We start from the raw sequence: 23,652 nt of genomic DNA, 5'->3' as shown, positions 1-23,652 counted from the left end.
TGAAGTGAAGCTTTATTCAAACTGTAGTAGTTGTGCAGTACACATTAGTGTTCTTGAATTTTGCCGCCATCGAAATTCGGCCGCCGTGGCCTGGATTTTATCGCACGACTTCGTGGGCTTAGCAGCGCAACACCAGAGCCACTAAGCAACCACGGCGGGTAAGAAAGTTCCAATGAACTTACCAGAGTGCAGCATGTGGGACGCGCGACAGTTGAAAACTGTGAAGTATATTATACTGACTTTCCCACTATAATATTTATTTCGAAGTACCCTATGGACTCGTGTAAGGGCCACACGTTTTTTTTTCGTTTTTTTCGCAATTTTGATGAGGTGCGGCCCTTACACGGGACCGAACCTTTTCGTGAAAATGGTGCCGACGCAGCCTTGCCTTGTGCACACCCCGGATTTACATTTACATTTAAAAAAAAATACATTACACAGCCACATTTGAAATAGGATTCGTCCGTATGGGAGCCTAGTAATATCATTTTCGTCAACCACCTTGAAGCTTTACAAAATCACTCAGGTAGGTTCAGTCGTCGTAACTACAACTATACAGCGAGTGTAACGCCCACGAAATTATCTCTTAACCTCCCACCGCTTATTAATCACCACTGGATATGACGCCTCACTCTGTTCTATAAAATATACTGCCACAACCAAAGTCGTCACTCTGTTATCTAGCTTCACCATTATTCATATAGCGTCATCTTGATAATATACACGTAATGTTTTGATTCATCATTGCAAAACTGCAACCTGTTCAAGTTCATCTCATCCTAAGACTTGCAATAAGTGGAATCAGCTCCTGCGCAGTATTTTGAGTGTCACGGATCAGTGTCATTTTAAACATGCTATGACTAACCTCACTGCACTTGAATAACTTAAGATACACTTACATTTGTATTGTTGCTACTATTATTATTGCGTTACACTTCTAATAATATTTTGTTATTGCATTGTTATCGCTAATAATGTTGCGGTAAACTTGAATTAAAATGGTGTTTATTTTCTGATGTATTGCACTGCGATATTAAACGGAAGATGTTTTGTCCCATGTTTATGTACATTTCTGTTGTGTGGCTGACGTGCCGTCGTCCTCCGCGTAATGCCGAAAGGCCCTGGCGGTAAAAAAAATGGCTGCATATCTGCTTGCTTCGCTGCAAATGACGTCGACAGACGATAGTCTTCTTCCGCCACTGATACGTAACACCCTCTCTTCTCCCACCCCTCATGCTCTTCCCCTCCCCTCTCACTCCTCCTATGATGGATGCAATGGCGGTTATGCTGAATTCAATTCAAATTTCCCGCTTTCGCCCTGCTCTCGCGCCATCTGTTGGGACCTTTTATTACTGTTGGCTTAAAGCCGGCTACAGAGCCGCGGCTTCAGTCAGCTTGTTTTTAACGCGTAGCGTATCTTCGACACCATTTCTAACGCGTTGATTTTTCATTTACTAACGTAAAAACCAGTCCTATGTTCATTCTTAATTAAATGAACACTGCGGATCACGGTTATGTATATATATTTTGCCTCAAATAGGCGTGAGGTTTCCTTTGCGCCGTATAATGTGTTGTGTATGACCCCGTGCCACTAGTGCTAGTAGCTTGGTTGGTTTGGGCCGGGCGGTTGAATCGAGTGACAGACAAACTTTTCGCGTTTAGCTAGCCCAAGAAAGACTATCGCTTATAATAAATGAAATAAAAGGAAACACTGCATCACATGAAATATCCGAAGCTTGTCGTTGGGTATCGATCACGGTATATTTAAATGATTAGCGGAGACAAGTGGGGTGGGGGGGGGGGGGATAACACGTTAATTTGCTGCACAGGGTTGAAACTATAAGACCTTATTTCTTTTTTATCGTATCACATGTGAACTAATCTGTTATTTGACTGCCTTTTCGTGGCCGCCTTGTGTTATATTCAGAGTCGTACTACATGGGGGCTTTAACAATAACTTATCACAGCCTTTCCATTAGCAGAAACTAGCTGCATGAAAAAAAAAACTAATAAAAAAAGCATTCGGTGGCTTGTTGACTTGAGTCCTGGACAAAACTTATGTGGGGCTTTAAAAGATACAAAATAAACATTGAACGTTGCCCCTTTCGTTCGTATTTGACTCTTCGTTGTGCGCGAATGCAGACACGCTACGTACGTACTGTTTATCTCTGAAGTTTGAAGCATTCACACAGCCCACAGAACTATTTAAAGGCGTTGTGTGAAACCTTGCAATAATGATCGCACACAGACCGCCATTCCCGTGTCCCACGTGCTGGAGGAATGCCTCAAGACCACCGAAGGCTACCACGGTGAAGTCGTCAAGCTCTTGTGTCCCCACTTCACTCGGGTTCCCAAGTAAGCAACCACGAGCGTTTGCGTCTTTCTGTTAGTTTCTAATGTGACAAGTATTACTGGACACACTAATTGAACTCACGTCAGTGTACAGCCGATATCCTGCAGGAATGTCATACGCTAGCCTCTCTCCAAATCGCTATTAAAAGCAAGTAGGATTGAAAGTTCAAAATAATTTACTATATGCAATATACTATGCTCAAAGCATAGTATATTAGGTGTTGTAGCGAACTTAATGCTGCGCGCTACGCGATTTTTTTGTCAGGTTATGAAACGATCTTACCTTTATCTCGATTACCTTTATCTAACCTAATATCTTAAACGATCTTACCTTTATCTCAATAGCTAATCGATTATCGATTAGCTATCGATTGGCTATTGCAAGGTATTGGCTGCGTATTTGGGCTAGGCTGAGCACTACCAAGTCCTCCCCAGCATTTTCCGGAGTTTATTGATTATTGATCGATTATCAATTGGGTATTGATTGGCTATCGCAAGGTATTGGCTGCGTCTTTTGACTAGGCTAAGCACTACCAAGTCATCCCCAGCATTTTCCGGAATTTACTGATTATTGATCGATTATAGATTATGTATTTTTTGGTTATCGATTGGCTATCGCAAAGTACTGGCTACGTATTTGGGCTAGGCTAAGCACTACCAAGTCATCCCCAGCATTTTTCCCGGAATTTATTGATTATTGATTTATTATCGATTAGCTATTGATTGTTTAGCGATCACTGTCTAAGCTTAAGTATCCCAACCATGCTTAGCTAGACTTTTCCAGGCTCAGCTTCGCTAGTTCACAGGGGTATGTGCCATTGCGCTTGGACCCTTTCTGCACTACCGCCGGATGACTAACGGAATAACGGCCGGCTTAAACAGCTGCGCTGTTAAAACAAACGCTTAACCTTGCACTCGGCCGCGCAACGCTTGAAACAGCGAAGCTGGGTGTTCGTAGCCCAGCATTTCCGGAAGTGCGCGCGAACTTCTTATTACTCATGATGATGAGAATTTCTTTTCGCGCGTCTCGGACTTAACAGCCGTCACTGCGCGTTGCATAGCGCAGCTTGCAACACTGACACCGCGTTCCAATGCCGACACCGCGCTCCAGGAGGCCCGCTCCATGAATGCTTCTCTCTTTCTCTCTCTCTCTCTCTCTCTCTCTCTCTCTCTCTCTCGCTCTCATGGCGCGCAAAGCCTCTTCACCTCGCAGAGCACGAGCGTACGAACGCGGAAGCTGTGGACGAAGACGACGATGCTCGAACGCAATAATATGGTTCGCATAAATGCATGCTCTGCAGGCGTGGCTGTATAGCCTAGTGGTTACTAAAGTCCATAGGTATTTTGTTTTCCTTTCCTGACGGGGGTACGCGCGTTCGAATCCCGCCTCCGCAAGAAAGTTTCTTTTCTTACTTGGTAGTTTCCTGCTACGCACCACAATTTACGGCTGGCTTGAACAGCTTCACTGTTAAAAATTTATTCTGAGGTTTTACGAGTTAAAACCACTATCCGATTAGGAGGCGCGCCGTAGTGGGGGACTCTGGAATAATTTTGACCACCTAGGGTTCTTTAACGTGCACTAAGTTCAATCTAAGTGCACGAGCACATTTTTTTTTTTTCGTTTCGTCCCCATCGAAATGCGGCCACCAGTGACGGGATTGAGCTGTGAGCAGCGCAACGCCATGGCCACTTTGTCAAAATTCCAGCTCTCAATGCTTCCGGACGTGCTCGCTTCGAGCTCCCAAGAACATCGAGCAATTGATCAGTTTCCTGCACCGGAACCTCATCATCTTCGTGTGAGAGGTCAGTCAACATCTTTAGATCTACTGGAACGTGAAAAGTGACCTTTACACTCAGTTCCCATAGAACGGTGACCAGTTTTGTGCCTTAGCCCGAGGCCACGCTAACCCTAGCTGCACGAGACCGAACGCTCGCGCACGTACGCTGCCGGCCTCGCGGCGGCCAGCGCCGCTGGCACGCGCCCAGCATGATGGACACGCGAGAGACCGAAGAACGATCTGACCAGGACTGGCAAACCGTTAGAGACGCTAGTAAGCGTCTTGAAGAACACATCACCATAATCGTGAAAGTCACCGACGGTACCGCATTACAAGAACTCCCACCAGACTGTGTTGGACCCAGTGTTGTGCACGCAGCGGCTTTGACAACTACGGAAAAGAAAGATACCTACGTGAAGGTGTGGACTGTACAAAACCTTATAGCAGTTGACAGCTACCGCCCAACAGCAATAGAGAAACTTCTTCGCATACGGCAAATTTCGATAATGGGAACACAGCACCCGGTCCTCACATACCAGGCGAATGGCACGAATACAGTCAAAGGTGTAATTCATGGTGTGCCGTTACAGAGAAAGAACTTGAAAGGGAGGTAGAAGTGCAAGGAGCTAAAATACTGCAAGTAAGACGCATCAGTTCCTCGAAAACGATCCTCATAACTCTCGAGGGAACATATTTGCCACGATATGCTCTCTACTGTCGACTGGTCGTCCGAATGTTCCCGTATAGGCCCCGCAACATGCTGTGCAATTCATGCCTTCAAATTGGACACGGCGCGGACGTATGTTCTTACAAGAAGAAATTTGTGGCGTGTGCAAAATGTGGAACTAAGTTGCCTCCCGGATCCAATGACGACACTCCCCATGACTGCGAGCTATGATGCCGAAATTGCGGTGGAGAGCATGCACCAAATTACCCCGATTGCCCAGTACGTCATTAGGCTGACGAAGCGAGAAGAGAAGCTGTAAGAAGCCGCAAACAACGCTACATAAACGCTATGAAAGATGAGGAACCGCACGATCCCGCCAAGCAATCCGGGAAACCAAAGAACAAGCACCGCAGCCGCAGTAGGAGCCCCAGTAGAACCAACTGGCCTGAGCTCCCAACAAGAAACCGCTTCGAAAGACTTAGTAGCCCAGAAAAGCAACGTGATCGAAGTGCCAGCCACAGCAGAGACAACAACCAAAACAATATTAAATTAAGAGCACCGTAGCTAACAAGGAAGCTGGCAGAGAGGCCCCACGACTACACCAGAAACCAAGAGAAAACGAAAAAAAGACGAACAGGACCCCTTCAGGAACACACAGACAAAAGAAGTTCCCGAGAAGAGCAACGTACGTGGGTGAGTGGTTCGCATCTTTCACCAGCTGCCAAGTCTTCACCCTCACATCACACCGCTAATCCACACCCTTCCTACTGTCAGGCATTGAAAGCAGCTCAGACATCGCAATCTCAAAGGAATATAATTAGACATCTACCAACGAGTATTAAAGAGAAAGAGGGGGACACAGGTACACACCATAACAATGAAACGGAAATGACAGAGGTCCTAAGCAGACTAGATCAAATCGTTGTTGTAGCTGCTAAAATGCAGGAAAACATTTTGAACCTGCAAGCAGAAATGCAGAAAAGGGATGCTATATCATAGAAAAATTAGCAGAGCAAAATGCATTAATCACAGAAAGACAAGAACAAACAGAAAGGACGATTAACCGTATCGAGACAATTCTCAACATGACGAGAAAGCGCACACAAAACCTCTCGCATTACTCACAAGATGAAACACCTAACAAGGTAGTAATTCCGGACTCGGAGAATACAAATACCCCAGGGAACATGACACCCAACATGAATAGCGGTATCGGAAATAAAAGAAGCTATCCAACTGAAAATAAAATAATAATCTGGCAATGGAACTGCAGAGGTTTCAGAAAGAAAAAGGCGCTGCTGTTGCAGCTAATTGGAAATGAACCTAGACCACCTGATATAATTATGGTGCAGGAATCAAACGGGATAACAACCATACCAGGTTACCAACTATTTCAGCAACCCAGTAGTAAAAGAAAATGTAGGAAGGAGACAAATAACATTTATGCACCAGGCATGACTGTAACTTATGTTAAGAATGAATTAGCGGCGGTACAGCTCGACACGGCAGGGGGCAATACAGAGGAGCAAGAGTACGTAACGATAAAGTGCAGAATCCCGAAGATCACACAGGAAATAATTTTCATAAATGCTTACTGGCTTCCTAACAAGGCAAATAACAACATTAAGTGGCTCGAAAAACACGTAAGGGGCCTAAAAAAATACCCCATTCTCTTAGCAGGGGACTTCAACAGTCCAAGTAAAGCTTGGGGATATTACTGGACGGCACCGAATGGCAGAAAGTTAGAATACGTTATGAATAACGTACAGTTTACTCTGTTAAATGATACCACTATTGCTACTATAACAGGCAACAGCGTCGAGAAAGACACGAACCCAGACTTAACATGGTTCAGAGGACCCATGAATGCTGTGTGGGAGAACAGCCTAGAGAACATGGGTAGCGATCATTTTATCCTTACAACGCAGCTTATAGTGAAAAAAGGACGAACCGAAAACAGAACTTTTAGTAAAACAAAGATTACTAAATGGGACGATATGCGAGCTCAACTATTACAGAGAGACCCAGGGGATGACTTAGATACTTGGGTAGAAGATATCAAATCTGTGTACAAAAAGACCACTAAGGAAATAGGAAGAGATGAAGATCACCCCTATGTTGACTCCCATCTCTTAAATCTCTGGGACAAGCGCCACAGGTTAATCAACAAATACAAAAAGAATAAATTAAACAAAGCATTACGCAAGACAATTCAAAGAATCACAATAGAAGCACAAGATTATGCCCAGGAATTAGCCAACGAGAACTGGCTTCAAACATGTTATCAGCTTAACGGACAGCTGCATACCCCGAAGGTTTGGCAAATATTGAGGACCCTTCTAGGCCAGGCGAAACCAAGGCACGCGATAACTAAACTGCAAATGTTGGAAAATAAAAATGCAGAGGAGCTCGCTGTATAATTTTTGCATACCTTTTTTCCAATCAAAAGCGACGATCATCCCTTACCATATTACGACGAGTCTGGTAACGACAATGCCCAAGGCATCAACTCGCCTTTTTCCCTTCGTGAATTACATGCCGCCATGCAGAGCTTAAAACGGAGCACTGCCCCTGGAGCAGATGGAATCACGTACGCAATGTTGAGAAACTTGTCAGATAATTATCAAGAGGCTCTGCTGGAACATATAAACAAAGAATGGGAACAAGGTGTAATTCCAAAACAATGGAAAGAGGCAGTAGTAATTCCAATTCCTAATACAGGAAAACCATCCGACAAAGTATCCAATTTTAGGCCCATATCATTAACCTCCTGTATAGGAAAATTAATGGAGAAGATGGTTTTAGAACGTCTTGAGTGGCACCTGGAAGGCCTTCAACTTTTACCCGAGACAATGATAGGCTTCAGAAAACATGTTAGCACTCAGGACGCTATGCTGAGGATCAAAAACCAGGTGTTCGATTTACCAAGTACAGCTCAGCTAAGAACAATCGTAGGGGTCGATATGCAACGAGCTTTTGATAGTGTCACCCACCGCGCAATTCTAGAAAACCTCAAGGCGACTAAACCTGGGCCTAGAGTATACAACTATGTTAAGGACTTCCTAAGTGAAAGGACGGTTAAAGTGAAACTTGATGAATATGTATCACCTAGCCATCCAATCACGCGCGGAACACCCCAAGGTTCTATTCTCTCGCCGACTTTATTTAACATTGCGATGATGAAGCTACCCGCGCATTACTAGAACAAATACCAAACCTAGAACATAATCTGTACGCCGATGATATAACTATTTGGTGCTGTCGAGGATCACCAGGATGGCAAGAACACATTATTCAATGTGGACTAGATACTATACGTGACTACACCGAAACACTAGGGCTAGAATCTTCCCCTCAGAAATCAGAATATATTGTCATTAGTGAAGACATTAGTGTCATTAGCGAGCCGAAGAATATAAAAATTTAATCAAACTTCGAATGAAAGACGCAGTCTTACCCCGCAAGAATACCATAAGAATCCTCGGTTTTTTTTCTACAGGACAATGGTAAAGCATCAACATGGGTGCAGAAGCTGACCGTACAACTGGAACAGATCCTTGCAATGATACGTAGAATAACTAGACAAAGGAGAGGAATGAAAGAACATGAACTTCGTAAGGTTATAGAAGCCTTGATCTTTTCTAGGATAATGTACTATCTACCATACGCTAAGATAACCAGCACTCAGCGCAAAAAGATAGACATTATAATTAGAAAGTGTGCTAGACTTGCCCTGGGAGTTCCTAAGTTTGCACCTAACCATAAAATTGAAGCAACCGGCCTCTTTAACTCACTAGAAGACAGAATAGACACAATGAACAATCAAGCACAAATACAGAGACTTAAAACATCTAATCAGGGTCGACGAATACTGAATAGATTGGGATACGAAACCACTAACTTACCCCCGATTCCCCCGAAACTACCACCATGGGATGATCTGCCAAGGATAACCGTAGATCCCATTCCAAAAAATATGCACCCGGAAAAGAATCGAAACAGGCGCTCAAAAAGAACAAGTGTAATGCAGAGGAGAGAGGATAAAAGCACGTACTACACAGATGCCAGTCATAATGCCGAAATCAGCAAAGCAGCGGTCGTGGGCCATGACTCGACGCTTGTGAAAAATTACTTGGGAGTCCCAACGCCTCACGACGCAGAATTGCTGGAAATAATGCTCGCCATAACGAAAATGACACACACATCTGACACGATCACAGTCCGAACAGACAGTCAAAGCGCTTGCAGAGACATTCAAAATGATGACCTTCCTTACCACATACGCACAAAGCTCCACATGTACATGCATGCTCACCCCCTTCTACACATACGCATATAATGGGTTCCAGGCCATCAAGTATTGCGAGGAAATGTAAGAGCACACCAGCTCACCCGCGCAGAAAATCCGGGACCTCCTATCCTTTGGCCTGTTGAAGATACTTACAACCCCAGAGAAGAGCAGAAGATGCAGCGGAAGGAAAGGATACATATTTTTAAGTCTCGCAGGGAAGCATCAACAATTCTCAACACACCATCCTACACGCATTCGAGAGAGGACGCCTCAATCATACGAAAAGCACAAACACACACATTACTCACACCACACTATACGCATTATATTAACAGGGACCCAGGCTCCCCCACTTGTAAACAGTGCGGGGCCTATCCATCAAATAAACACATCTTGTGGGAGTGCCCTGCAAACGCCATCTTCAGAAAGACAATACTTTCCAAATTACCACACAACCAGCGTCCTGGTAGCTGGGAGGAGTGGACCACCCCCCACGAAGGTTTGAAAAACTATGGTGGCCGCTTCTGGTGCAGCACGTCAAGAACGTTCTGGGCCAGGAGCCATGAGCCTACCAGGAGGCCCGGACTTGGGCTTTAGTTCCTTCGGAGCTAATAAATGCTATTTCTCTCTCTCTCTCAAAATGCCAGGAAACTTAGGATGCGGAACGCCGCGCTCAGGGCTCCTCAACGGTCATGTTCCTAGTGACTTTGTTTCTTTTGACAAATGCTTCACGTATTTCAGTTCACGCCTCTCCTTTATCAACAGCAGCGGTTGACGTCAATATTTTTTAGAAGGATTATTGTGCACGCTCCCCAACATGAAAGGAGTCAAAGGACACTAAAAATAGAAATAATTTTATAAGTATTAGTAAATTGCCTTTCTACAATAATTATGGCGCCACTCTTACATAGAGGATGGTTGGCAATTTGCAAAAACGAAACAACGGTTGCGACGCCACCTTGAACTTCCCGCTACAGCTCACCTGACGTCATGAAATCTCACAGCGTCTCTTATTCGGTCCTAGTTAACTTTTTTAATCGGTAAAGGTGGACTGCATTGTTTTCTAATTTAACAAAGTACTGAATTTAACAAGCTTCAAGAACACTTACTGAGCGACAACGGCCTGAATACGATAAAAAAGTAATTCGAAATGTCTGACGTCACAATGGCGTGCGCACAAGCAAATTTAAAAAAATGAACTTTGTCCTTTCCTTTTGCCTTCGAATGATAAACTTTTTAAGTGAAATTAATGAAGATTACGTTTTTTTTCAATTCGGTATTATTCTAAACTGATTTAGTGTTTCTTAAGTGCCCTTTAAATCACGGCTAGCCATCCCATCAGCGATAATATTCACTGGACAGTGGTCCTCGTCTAATGGAAACTCCGCAGACGTGACTTTTCAGGCATTGTGCACGCTGCGCAGGGACTTCCACAAGTACGCCACCCTGTCGGGCTTCGACCCGCGTCACTGCTACGGCGACATAACGCTTCGCTTCCTGTTCAAGGGCGAGTACAAGGTCAAGGGCGCCCAGCTCAGCTTCGAGCGCGCCCGCGAAGTCAGGGAGGAAGAGCCCGCGGGACCCGTCGTCTCAGCCATCGAGGAAATACGGTAAGCTCCGGCTCCTGTGTACGGCCGCACATATTCCTTTACCATCATCGCCATCAGATTTTATTGCGAAGAACGGTTATGAGCAGGGCATCGAACCGAAATATTTTCGGACTCAGTCCGCGTTCGGGTTCACGTTTGACAGCGTAAACTGTTATGGGCTCATTCCAATAGCCGTTTCGGGGCGCGATGATGCCGCCGCCGCGTAACCGCTATCGCCGGAAATGCGAAAAAAAAGTGCCCGCTCTCCGCCGGGATAGAGCCCAGACCCGCTGCGTGAGAGTCGGATACTTTACCACTGAGCCACGCAAGCGCTTGCTATCAGGCAGCAGAAAGATTCCCTTTAAACGCGCCCTATATGCCGGCGCGCAGGCGCAGACGACCCGAGCCTCCGCCAGTATGGTGGCGCCATCTAGTTAAGGTGCCTGCAACCGCCGCGTGCGACGAGATGCGATTCAGACGAGGCGCGCAATCAACCCTATCCCGATGTTAGATGTGCGCCACGTATTCTGGATACCTCTTCGGTACACGTTATGGCGTCTCCTCGCAAGGTACGAACCGCTGCCGAAGAAGCGAATCGTGGAGCTACGTGCGCAGCTACAGCCAGGCATCATCGGGCTCAGCTAACTGCTGTGCAGAGAGCATTACAAGCCGCAGCTCACCGCCGACGCCGGGCGTACAGTTCAGATCATTCTCGTTAAAATCGAAGCGAAGAGACTTCGCCGCGAAGACCCCGTTGTGCGTGGTGCCGAAATTGGAGCTACTCTTGCGCCGCTCAACCAGCTTACGCTGTAACTGTGCTGCGTGTGTCGCGCTGGCCTGTGACTTTTTTGGTTCAGGTTCAGGTCCGGAGTAAAAGTAATAACGGTTCAAACCGGTTCGGAGCATCCTGAACCGGTTCGTTCGGGTTCAAAAGAGTTCAACGAAGGAAAAAAAACACATTCGCGTACCTCCGGTTGAAAAGCGCGCGATGCTTTTAGTTCCCTTCGCTATATTAGCTGCGTAATACCGCTTTCTTTTGCACGGGCATTAACTTGAAAAGGGCATCAGAAAATATTGTGCGCGATACACAGTTGTATCTCGGGGTGAGACTGCTTTGTGGCATCCTGTGAACCTATGGTAGTGGTTTACCGCCGATACCACTCTCCCAATTTTTCTCCTTCATTAGATTCTTAAAGTTACCCGCGCTCGTTCTCTATACTGTTGAAAATGAAAATCTTAAAAGGAAGAGATCTAGACACCGACCAAAACGGTTTAAAAATATATTTACGTTTCGGCTCCCCCACGGGAGCCTTGTTCACAATGAAACATGCGGCAGAGTTTGCGTCCTTTTTATGTGCGGTCCAAGACATGATTAAGGCATTTGACACACGGACGGCAGATTTCCTTCGTTGTGATTAAGAGAGTGCGCCGTGGTTTGGATGATTAAGGACTTAAAGACACGTTGAATGATTTCGTTCCCGGGCGATCACGCGAGATTTTTCCCTGTTAATCGTATGTGACGTAGCTGCGCAGTGTTCGAGGCGTTCGACACAACGTGTCGTTTTTGTATGTCATTCCTGTGCCGTTGAAGTCTTGTCTTGAAGTTGCCGGTTTCTCGGACGTAGACATATAGACAGTCCGCACACGGAATGACGTACACCACACCTGGGAACTTGTCCTTTTCCAAAGGGTCTTTCACACGCACGAGCTCGTGTCTGAGTTTCCGGGAGGGAACGTGCGCAGCCTGCACATCGTATGACTACAGAACGCATGCAAAGGGTCTCGCTTACGCCTGGGACGTATGGTATCTAAGCCCGTTTCTTTGGGGGTTCAGGGTGGGTGACGTGCAAGCTGCGTGCAGGCTACGTGCAGGCTACGTGCAGGCTGCGTGCAGCCCCGGTAGAGCGGCAAGAAACTAGGCACGCAAACGGTTGGAACGCCGACAAAGAGAGGGCGGTGCGAACGTAGACATGGCCGACGCGGGTCGGCCTTTTGGGCTAAGATCCGGTCGTAGTTGATGGTTATTGGAGTGTATTGGCGCAAGGGTCGATCGTAGCTACCCGTAGACCTGTTAACCAGTAGATACGTTGTTACCCTTGTGCCTGGGTCCTCTTTGGGTCCCAGGTGTGGCAAGGGTAGTTCAAGGGCGTGTTACAGGTCCCGGAGCCCACTATACCTGGAGTTCACAGGGGTATGTGCCATTCCGCTCGGACCATTTCTGCACTATCACCGAGATCGTCCCACATTATTGCACACGTACACGAAAAATGCTCGGAAGCCTAGCCATAAACAGCTTCGCTGTAAAACACCCGGTATATACTATATTCCTCCCATTACTAACTGCAGTTAGTCACTGGGTAGTAGCTGTTACTAACTCAAAGGGTTACTGTTACAAACCTTCCCGTTACTAACTGCACTTACTAACAGGGTAGTAACATATATGACAAGCAGTTGCTGCCTTAAAGTTAGTTATATTTCTACCTTTTTCTAAGAGAGTACCACTAAAGCTTCACCGCGGCTATTACGGCTCGTGCACTTCCAGAAGGGAGAATATGTAGATGCGTAGGGCGCTATTGGGGAATGAATTCTAAAACTGAAAATTTTTGAGTGAGGTCTGTTGAAGTGAAGTCTATTTCAATTGAGAATTACTCGTTTCAGCGGGAGAGGTTATGTAAGTTCGAAGGTCGATCCACATAGGTCCCGAAGCTTCGGGCGAAAAGCGGTTCAGAACGTATTACCATCGACATCAGCAAGGGTAGTTATGGGAGCAGCGATTGAAGCGCGACTAGAAAAAAAAAGGGAAAGAAAAAAAAGCGTTTTTTAATTAAAGCGATACACCGATTCATTCAACGAAAATAAAATTCCTAATCAATTTTATATACGCATGGCGATAAAAGAATAGACAACGCTATTTTACATGATCATTATCAATAAATACCTTTTTCCAGTGCCCACCGTAAGAGCGCCCATCGATAGCGGCGGCATTGCACTTGCAATGCAATGCAGCTCTTGAAGTGTGCAGAAAGGCGCGCTCGTAAAGTTCACCTGTTACAATACACCCCCATCACATGTTGTGTTGTTTTGCTTGTCGACGTTAGTCTGAATTTGGTGACGCGGGTAGTTTCATTGTTTCTTAACCAGCGCTGGCCGACGGGCTTGGCGTCCGACGAAAGGACGAGCACTCTATGTCCAAAGCGTTCGTCGGCCTCCAAAGGAAGTATGTTGACACCCGTACGGCTGACCTTTTGCTGCATCGCTTTCCGCGCTGAAAGCTCGGAACGCCCATCAAGTCGAATGGCGGGGCATTTGAATATACAGCTCTAATGGCAGGCTTCCGAAAACAAATTTCGCGTCTTTGAGAACAAAATGACGTCATTTCTGTTCTTAACGGATATGACGTCACATTATTTTTCTTTCGCCGGAAGTTTTCCCTCCTCACACAGATGGCGCTAAGCCCCATGAACCGCCGATGAGCCGCCATGTTTTGAACGTATGGGCTTCTATGGAAGCTTCGCTACCAGGTATATATACCTTGTAAGTTCTTTACTCTGGATAGGTATATTCAGGTGAAGTTCGCTCAAAAGGTACGTCTCTGTGTTTAGTAAAGCCTAAACACCTTTTCTATTATGTTGGTGAGTTTATATTCGTCATTGTGAGCAGGGCTTCGAACCGAACCCGAACCGATACTTCTAGAACAACGGGTGCTCAACAGTTTGCGCGAGTGTTCGACTAGAAGATTGTTACGACTCACGAGTTGGCATTGCGTGCGAGAATAGGAATAGGTGATGTGAATGTGCTGGTAGCTAGGGCCACCTCGGCATAGACGTTTGCACTTCTGAAGTTGGCCATGCCAGTTGAGTTTCGTGGCCGAAAAATTGTTTCAAGGGGCTCCGCCGATTCAACATTTCTGGTGACGCTCCCAATTCGGCCATTAGGTGAACTTGTTACTAAAACCATATAAACTGGATAAACACGCAGAGCTGGAAAGACGATGTAATCGAGGAGGAATATGAACGAGTTCAGCTGCATGACTTAGTCCAACCATAACCCTGTGGTCAGTAATGAATGCCGTCACCTTCTCAGTGAGCGGTAATCGCGGCTCTAAACTACAAGCGAAATCTGCTTTTGTTACTTGCCATGGTTTCAACGCGCACATTTGGTGCTTAGCCAAGCAGACTACAACGTTCTTAGATATGTAGAAATTATTCGGGGGGCACAATGTGCGCGCTTTTGACTTCTTTGTCCACCATTAGCCAGTACAGGACTACACGCCACGTGCAGATGCGCGGTATCGACGTATGGTTCAACACAAATCGTCCTGGTTCATCGTTCGGAAACATGAATGCCCTGTAGTAAAAACCTGAAGCAAATCGAAAATTAACTGACTCTGTTGCTGTCAAAGTATCGAGTGTGGAAGCTACGCACACCTTTCTCATCTAAACACGCTAATCGAGAACCAGCCCTTTCGATAATGATATACGTGCATGTAGAGTTCGAGCGCTCCGATGTGCACTGAACCCTCCCGATCGTTTTGAAGCACTGACAGTGTGCGCGTAACCACATCTGCGAGCAGGTCCGGGAGTGATGTGAAGTCCTTGGCTCATGACTTCGAGGACGTCATACTTAAGAAATCAACGACTTGCAAGTTCTGCAACACCAGGGTACGTGCCATCCACACTGATTGCTAGAAGCAGTCGCGAAATAGTTTATCGTCAGTGACGGCTGGTATCGGCGCTGCCTTAGTGGGGGGTAACATTGAGCTCGATACAGTTTCAGGGACTCCAGAACGCTTCTGAGAGTGAGGGGGGGGGGGGGGGGGGGCAAGTATTGTTTTTGTATGTGGTGTTCATTAGTTATTTTTTCTCAATATTTGTCAACTCTTATTTATTTACCTTACATTTTATTATTTTATTAATTTGTATAATTTTAATGACATCGATTATTAAGGTTTTAATTCATTTTAGCCGTGTTAAGTTTTACATATTTGCATGCTCGCTTATTCTGAATTGGTATACACTTTAAAAATGGTTGGAAATTTCAGTAGTACTGAAAACCTGCGCAGACCGCGCAAATGACAAAACGGATTCGACAACTGCGAAAAATCATTTCTAATATTTCTGCATTCGCTCCCGCAGTGAAGCAAATGTGAACTGACACAATTACACAAATGTGATACAAGTAGACAAGTAGGCACTAGGTACAAAGCTATTATCGCAGACTGACGAGCTTCATGGCTGGCATGACAAGAGGGCGTTGGGCAGGAGATGTTGTCAAAGGAGGCCGAAGGTAGCTGTTCGCTCTGTCGTTCTAGACACGAACTCTTTCTTAACGGCATCCAAGTGCAGTTCCGCAGCTCTCTTCTTGTGCACATGGAGGAGAAGAAGGCGTGTGTCAGCCTCCTCTGCGTCATTCGATTGCGCAAAAATGTTTTACTCACCTCAGAGCACTGAAAAATCGATCTCTAACCATATACCCAATGGGCGCGGTACGGAAAGAGTTAATCCCTCGGGCGGTGCAAGTCTCGTACTGCGTAGAGCACACAGATGCCCAAACACCATAATACGATTGAGTGCTTCTTTAAATATCTCAATGCTTTCTTTTTCTGTTTTCTTTCGACATTCTATGTTTGATTGATGTCTCACAGAATAGAACATACAACAGCTGATGCTCATATGTTCGCCGTGTTCTCAGCAGTAGAGGTCAATTCCTTGTTTCGTTTTTCTTTGGTTTTCGCACATCATCAGATCTGGCTCAACAGAGGAATGCGTTGCAAGGTCTGCAGAATGATCATCCACAGCAGGTGCCAAGAAAGGACCATGCTGATGACCTTATGCAAGCAGTAAGTGAAGAATATACGTAACGTGCACATGCTTTTTTCCTGACGCACAGAAAGCTACCTAACTGAAAACTCACTCCCACGTTCACTACTTTACAACGTCTCTCTCTCGAAGTCGCACGTGGTAGTGCGTAACGAAAGTGTTTGTTCGCAAGGCCATTACGCTGACGATTCCTTTCGCATTTCAGGAAAATGTGGCCGGAGGAAGAGGCAGAGCCCGTCGGTGGTGAGCGGTTGTCATTAATGTTAAAACTTTTTTACGAAGGGAGATTGTCCATATACACTTTTATTTCTCTTCATGATTCCAGGCGCTCCTGAAACTAGCGCAAAGGTGAGAGAACGTCATTACTTAGTTTGTCCTGGTTTATGGTTTCTTTTTAATATTTTATGAGCTTGTATATGCACATACACTGCTTTTCATGAGCTTGTCCCATATCGCCCCTAACTGGCACACACTTGTCCTTCGGATTATCATCATCGAAATTACCTGAGATGCTGTCTTACAGCATTACACTGGGTCAAGTTTGTGCAGTGCTTATCAAGTGCCCCCCCCCCCCCCCCGCCCCAGAAAAATAATCTAACTTTATTTTATGTTTTACACCTCCTCATCCATGGTTATCGCAACATTTCTTGCCTTTTAACACAAGAAGTTCTTTTTCGCTTTGTCGCTGTCTGCCGCCAATTTCTTGCGAAAATCCTTAACAGTTTCAGTTTGGTCGCAATCAACTTTCTGTAAAATAAAAACCTATAATAGAATTTATCTTCAGCGGAAAATTGAGAAGTTACGGACAGCGCAACGAGCGATGGAACGAAAAATGATAGCGGTAACGATATAAGTAAGGTACAGCAAAAGAGCTGTGCTGATTAGTGAGCAAAGTGGTGTAGCCGATGTTGTATAATTACAATAAGAAATAGAGTTGAGCGCGTCATGTAATGTGTAGAACATAACCGTTGGTCTGTTACAGTTTCAGAATGGGTACTAAGGGAAGGGAAACATAGTCGAGGACGGCAGAAGATTCAGACGCTGTGATGAAAAAAGGGAGCTGCGCTTCAAACAGTTTCGGTTCGACACTGCACCTGACACAAAAGTGATGTTGCGAACACTGTGCTGGCCTTTATATCAGACAGGAAGGGAATAAACTAGGAGAGAGCATTACGTCACTCAGCCAGCCTTAGCAAGCGAACACTCCATGAAGCCATTCACTTTTTTCCCCTCAGAGTATCGGCCGAACATAGGGCCTCTGAGACTCGGCTTATTGGCCGGATTATTCGGCTGCCATACCGTACCTCTGCCTGCGGAAGAGAGCACTAAAACCTACCGCGCGCTCTGTGTTGAGCCGGTATACGTTCGGCTTCAATCGTGTTGCGCAATGCTCTCTTCTAGTTCCTTCCTTCCTCCCTGCTTTGTATCTACGCACTTGCATGATCAGGTGTTCACTGCTCGATGCACCACCATGCAGGAAGAACAGGAGATGCGACTACTGGCGAACGTAGTCAAGGCCCAAATGCCCATCCAGTCGTTCGGTGCGAAGGCAAAACCGGTGACGTCGGCACCGTCTTCGCCAACGGTGAGCATGCATGCCGCGTACCCGGACGCATACGTGTTCGGGCTCCAAACCTACTAAGCAGTTTCTCGTTCCCGCGGGCAACACGAAAGCACCTGGACACGTGTTCACAAAAAGCACTTCCGATAGAATTGTTCGTCAGACCAAATTCCAGCCAATCCCGATGCTGGACTTACTATTAGTGAAAGCGGCTCGTTATTAGTGAAAGAACGCTTACAAAAGAAGATATTTGTTAATTCGGCCCTAGAAAACTAGTTAATGTATCGCAGTTGTCACATGGTCCGGCAAAGTACATTACGTATGATGGAATTTAACATTTATTAGAAGTAGATTGGCGGTCGATCCCTATACAACGGGAAATGTATAAGGGCTGCGCAAATGAAATTGCGAATTTATTTATTTATTTATTTATTTATTTATTTATTTATTTATTTATTTATTTATTTATTTATTTATTTATCGCACTCTCAAAGCCGATTGGTATTACAGAGGGGAGTGAGTTTCTTATATAAAACAAGTGAACAGGAAACAGTAAGTGTAGTTATGTAAAGGTGCTCCTATTTGTACACAATGTTAGCTAAAGCTTCATGAAAGTAGATGCTATCATTAATACAGACGTCCGTGGGAATTCGGTTCCATTCCTGTGATATGCGAGGCAAAAAATGAATGAAAAAAGCCGCAGCTTCACTCGACAGGCGCAACATCATTTGCGATAGCAAATTATTAGACAGCTATACGAAGTAATGTTAGTCGTTTTATCAGCTGCATAAACTGCTGTAAAAGTTCGCTTACTAACTAAATTAACAAGCACGTTGCCACGCGCGCACAGAAAAACACGAACACATCTCACTCGATGATCGTGGACACTCGCAGTCAGAACGCTGGAGTTATAAATTTCTACTCTGCCAACAGAGCAGTGTGGTAACATAGTGTGGTATTTCTACTCTGCCAACAACCGCGCTCGTCGTTCGCTCGCCCGCACAGTCTCTTATCTCCACACGGCTCTGACCTTTATGCGCCGTGCATTCGCCGCTCAGTTTCCGTTGAAGCGATAGACCGCACGTACCTTCGCCCGCTGCGCGGCGTATGCGCTCGCTGCCAGCGTTTTCACAGTCGTTGGCTGCAGTCATTCAGTGTGATCTATTCATGTTTGTTTGTGCGCGCTCACACCACGCTTGTTCATTCAGTTAGTAATAGTCGGGCCACATTTTCCAACGCACGCTACACATGCAATGCTGCCCAGATCGGCAGTGCAGCACTACAGGTGTGTCCCTTCGCACGCGCTGCCCACGGGAAGCGCTTCTCATCAACACCACCGTTTCACACGCGCCTTCTCGTGGTCATCGAGTCTCTCTTCATGTCGGTCTACTTACGCCGCAGCACACCTGCTTACTTAATCAGCTCATGTTAACTACAATTCATATTGCTACCAAGGCCGCTCACCTTACTTCGTATGACATTGCTGTGTTGCTATCGCATTCATTGCTTCGCCCTTAGGGCGAAACTGTGACATTTTTTCTTGTATACTTCAGCGAGCACAGTCGTCAGAAAGAAGGAACTCACGGACACAAGCACAGGGCACACGGACAGCGCTTGTGTTGCTTTCTTTTTTGTGTCCTTGTCGATTGTGCGCGCTGAAATCTACGAGAAAATGAATGCGTACCAACTGGCCCAACTTTCCATTCTAGTGCACAACTTCGACTCTTAACGCCATCCCTGGGAATCAGAAGGAACGCATACCTCTGCGGCAACGTGTAGCAGAACGCCATGGCATCAGAATGGAATAGCTGCATCAGAACGCAATAGCGCATTTGCGTGCGTCAAGGCACACGCACGTGTCATTACAGATGGTCTGTGGGCCTTAAGGTCTGGGCCGTAGAAACGCGACGTATGGCAGCGTGAGCAAAGTGGACGTCAAGGTAGAGTTACGTGTCGTGTTTTGATGTCTGCGTCGCTCTGTACGGACCTGACCGCCCGGACAGGCTCGAACTTACAAAGCTTTTCCGCATGAAGGCCACATAAAAAATTGCCGCGTATCTGCGTGCTTCGCTGCAAATGTCGTCGAAAGACGATAGTCTTCTGCCGGCCGTACTACATGAGTGCTGGTCTGATCCGCGGCCACCCGTGATGCTGTTCTCGTACCATTTCCGTCCTGGCATGATAAATGCAATGGAGGTTTGTTTGAACAGATTTCATTTTACCGCATTATTTCATCAAGCGGCCATTTATGTTTTGCCCTGCCTCAGACAGCGCTTCCTTTATGTTGAATCGGCCGCATCTGGCTGGCATTGATAAAATTGAGGAGGCGCTGCGTGAGACATGGACGCCATCTGGCAATACATCGGGAAACATGAGCTTGTGCAGAGTGTTTCCTTCCTCCATGGCAGAGGGCGCTCGTCGGCGCGCAGTCGGGGAACGTCGTTCGTCGGCGCGCATAGCATGGCATTTTCAGCGCAGCTTAAGAAACTAGGGTCTTTAGAGTTACGTATCTATGTATTTTCTATTAAAGGAACACACCTCCTAATACTTACCTAGTGATGTTGTGCCTCAGATATGCGTAATATTTACTTTGTGATCGATAACGTTCACAAGTATGAACAGCCGTACCAGTTTAAGTAGTGTGGGCGGTAAGCAAGTGGTCCAACTTTGGCCGGGTGGCTGAATCGGGTGACAGACAGACAGACAGACAGAGACAGACCAAATTTTCAGCGTTTAAGTTCCCCAAGAAAGACTATCGTCTTTAAATGAAGCCAAAGAAAGTGCAGGGAAAAATTAACTGTTACTTTCATTAAAATGCAGACGTCCGCGGTTAAAAGTATGTTCCACAACCGTGCGCCTGACTGTTAGTGGCGCTGGCTAAGAAACTCAGTCTCAGGGCTATAGACCCAGCACGCACACACAAATACCTAAGAAAGTCGACGGAGGGACGACTGCCGCTGTGTCTCAATGCTAGAGATATCGTACGCGCAGTGAGGAAGGTGTGTGTTCGACTCCCAGTGGCGGCAAGTTGTCTTATTTCGAGCAAGTTTCATTTCGCTTTTCCCCCATTATGTCTACATTCTACATTTCTATCAAATAAAAAAAAAAACAATCTATTGGTACTCACATGGGAGCTCCCGCATGGGAGCCGAAACGTCTTATGGTCGGCATCCTCCTTTTTGATCTTTGACTTTTGTTTACTTCACTGTCTGTTGACTTTGTGTAGGGTTATTGTAAGGAAACAAAAATTTGGATCCTCGGTTCCTCTGATTGTCTTCGCTGAAAAACCCTTTCTCGTGCGCCTGGCGTGTTACCAGTACGAAGACGAATTCTTCAAGCAGCTCGAGATGACCGACAGCGGGAGCCGGTTGGAAGAAATTCTGCGCGACCTGTCGCACCGGGGGTTCGGCGTGCAGGTGTTCTCCAAGGCCGTCACCGCTGCCAAGCACATACACAGCGACCTGGAGCCTCAGGCACGCATGGAGCGTGTCAGAAACGTCGTAAGCGAGACGGCCTCGAGGCTTTTTTTTTTTTTTTTTTCCTGTTTCTGCCTGTTTTCCACTATAAGCGGCCGCTCTCGCGAATCCACAGGCAATCTGTTGAGAAAGGGCCCCGATATAACACCGTGCAAAAGGACAGCGACAGAGACGTATAGTAAGACGCAAACTAATCTGTATTTGAATCATGTACACGCATGCAGATCATCCTCGTTATCATGCACCAATGTTTTAAACAGACGCAGGACGTCGGATCGACAATGTTGAATATTTGTTATTGTAGTTGTTGTTGTTGACTCAAAACATGACAGCAACAACGACGAAGATTCAACAATGTACTTTCTTTAAATCGCGGGAAAAGGAGCAGAATCTCTAAATATAGCGTGCTGCAAACAACTGGAACTCATGTTGTCGAACGTGCTCTAAAACTTGGCAATTAACATATTTGCCGTAAATAAACAATTATTTTTTTATTTCCTTATATAAATAACTATCGCGAACTGCTTTATTACGAGAACAGAGAAATACTACTTCCGTTGACTGTAAACAACGTACACTTGTTCACACCCGCACGAATAAAAGGCTTCGGATTTCTTGTTTAACTGGGTGCATCATATACCTGGGACACCGTACATACGTTGAACGTGTGTGATTAGTGGTTGTTCTGCCATTACGAGCGTTTACCGAGAGTCTGCATACAACAGACGTACTCACAATCATATTCATGAATAACTACATCTTCCATTTACAAAGCGTCAGCGGTATCGCACTCCTGCCTCTTTCACCTTGGCCGCGCAGTACCAGCGGGTGAAGATCTCCTTCGAGGGGGAGCGCCAGCGCAGGGACAAGTTGGAAGAGCAGCTCGCGAACACCCCAGACGAGGCTACGCGCCAGGAGCTGCGCCCATCGCTCGAACACTGCGAGCAGCGGCTCAAGGGCCTCAACCTGGTCCTCCTCTACTACGCGTCGGGCCTCAAACACATTTACGAGGAGCACGACGAAGGCTCGGAGCACTCGGAGGCCCCCGCCTAGCAGTGCGCATGCGCATATGTACATTTCCACCAAGCGGCCAAATATATACTCGCCCACTTTAGACGTCACTAGCCGCACGACGAAGCTGTGTTGAAAACGTATATAGTCTACACCGAAAACGTATACAGTCTTCACCGTTGAATCGTAAATCGTAGAACGATGTAGTGTTCACATTAGTGCATAACGACGTAGCGTTCGCAAATGAGCGGCCGTATAGCGTTCGCGTTACTGCTTCTGTTGGGATGGTGTAGGCTTCAAATAGACCCTGCAGCTCAGCTGTTGAAATGAAGCACGGCTATTGATTTTCAATCTCGAATCGGGCAGTCGTTTACTGCCCGCGTGCTGACTGATTAACTGGCTCGAACTGAATTTGAGTCGCCTCAGTTCTTAGGCTAAAAGCTTTACCTAGGTAAATAAATGTTGAAGGTGGAGACCGTGCATGGTTCCAACAATCACGAACATTATACCTACCGCCGTATCTATATCAACGATGTGATTGTCATTAAAGCATTACGTGCCTTGTAATAGTCTGTATGTAAGCTGTTATAATCTGCTCACTCATTCCCAGCTTGAGAAGTTGTGAGTAGTCAATTGTTCAAGGCTACCGAGGTAAATTAATGGCGATTCGTGCACTGCTCGACCAGACGATTGTGAATTTCGAAAGGTAATATATTTTATAAGGCATAATGATTTTCTTCGTGGCTGCTGTCAATCGAACTTAAATTGTGAGTCTGAATACGCATGGCGGCGAGTTGATCGAATCTAAAGGGGATCGCAAAAAAGTTCGATATATAAAATAATAGGCCCTGAGGCAGACAACGGCTTACCGATTGGTGCGTCCGAGGGCCGCTAAGTTATTTCACGCAACTCGGGGAGGGAGGGGGGGGGGGGGGGGGGGAGCAAGCACACTTTATTTACCTGCAAACAATTGCTGGATCACTTCAAGTTCATTGCAAAGTTCAAGTTGATACGTTTCTTAATACTTGCAGCCCATCGCTTGCGGAAAATGAACTCACTAATAGGCACTCAACCCACACGACGACGCCACGAAAATCGGAAAGAAGGA

The 23,652-nt window shown here is 46.0% G+C and overlaps 1 protein-coding gene across 1 annotated transcript in view; it reads left to right on the top strand.

Annotated features, from left to right (window-relative positions):
• The window catches only part of LOC119448606 (PDZ domain-containing protein 8-like), a 65,659-nt gene extending 43,073 nt beyond the window's left edge, over window positions 1-22,586 (top strand). The window contains exons 15-17 of the mRNA XM_049666427.1: window positions 17,974-18,081; window positions 21,375-21,557; window positions 22,353-22,586. Coding sequence (XP_049522384.1) covers window positions 17,974-18,081; window positions 21,375-21,557; window positions 22,353-22,586 — 525 coding nt within the window. The remainder of the gene's footprint in view (window positions 1-17,973; window positions 18,082-21,374; window positions 21,558-22,352) is intronic.
• The last annotated feature ends 1,066 nt before the right edge of the window (window positions 22,587-23,652 follow it).

Source organism: Dermacentor silvarum, chromosome 4 (assembly GCF_013339745.2).
Source record: "Dermacentor silvarum isolate Dsil-2018 chromosome 4, BIME_Dsil_1.4, whole genome shotgun sequence".
Lineage (NCBI taxonomy): Eukaryota > Metazoa > Arthropoda > Arachnida > Ixodida > Ixodidae > Dermacentor > Dermacentor silvarum.
This window is presented reverse-complemented; position numbering and strand designations above follow the sequence as displayed.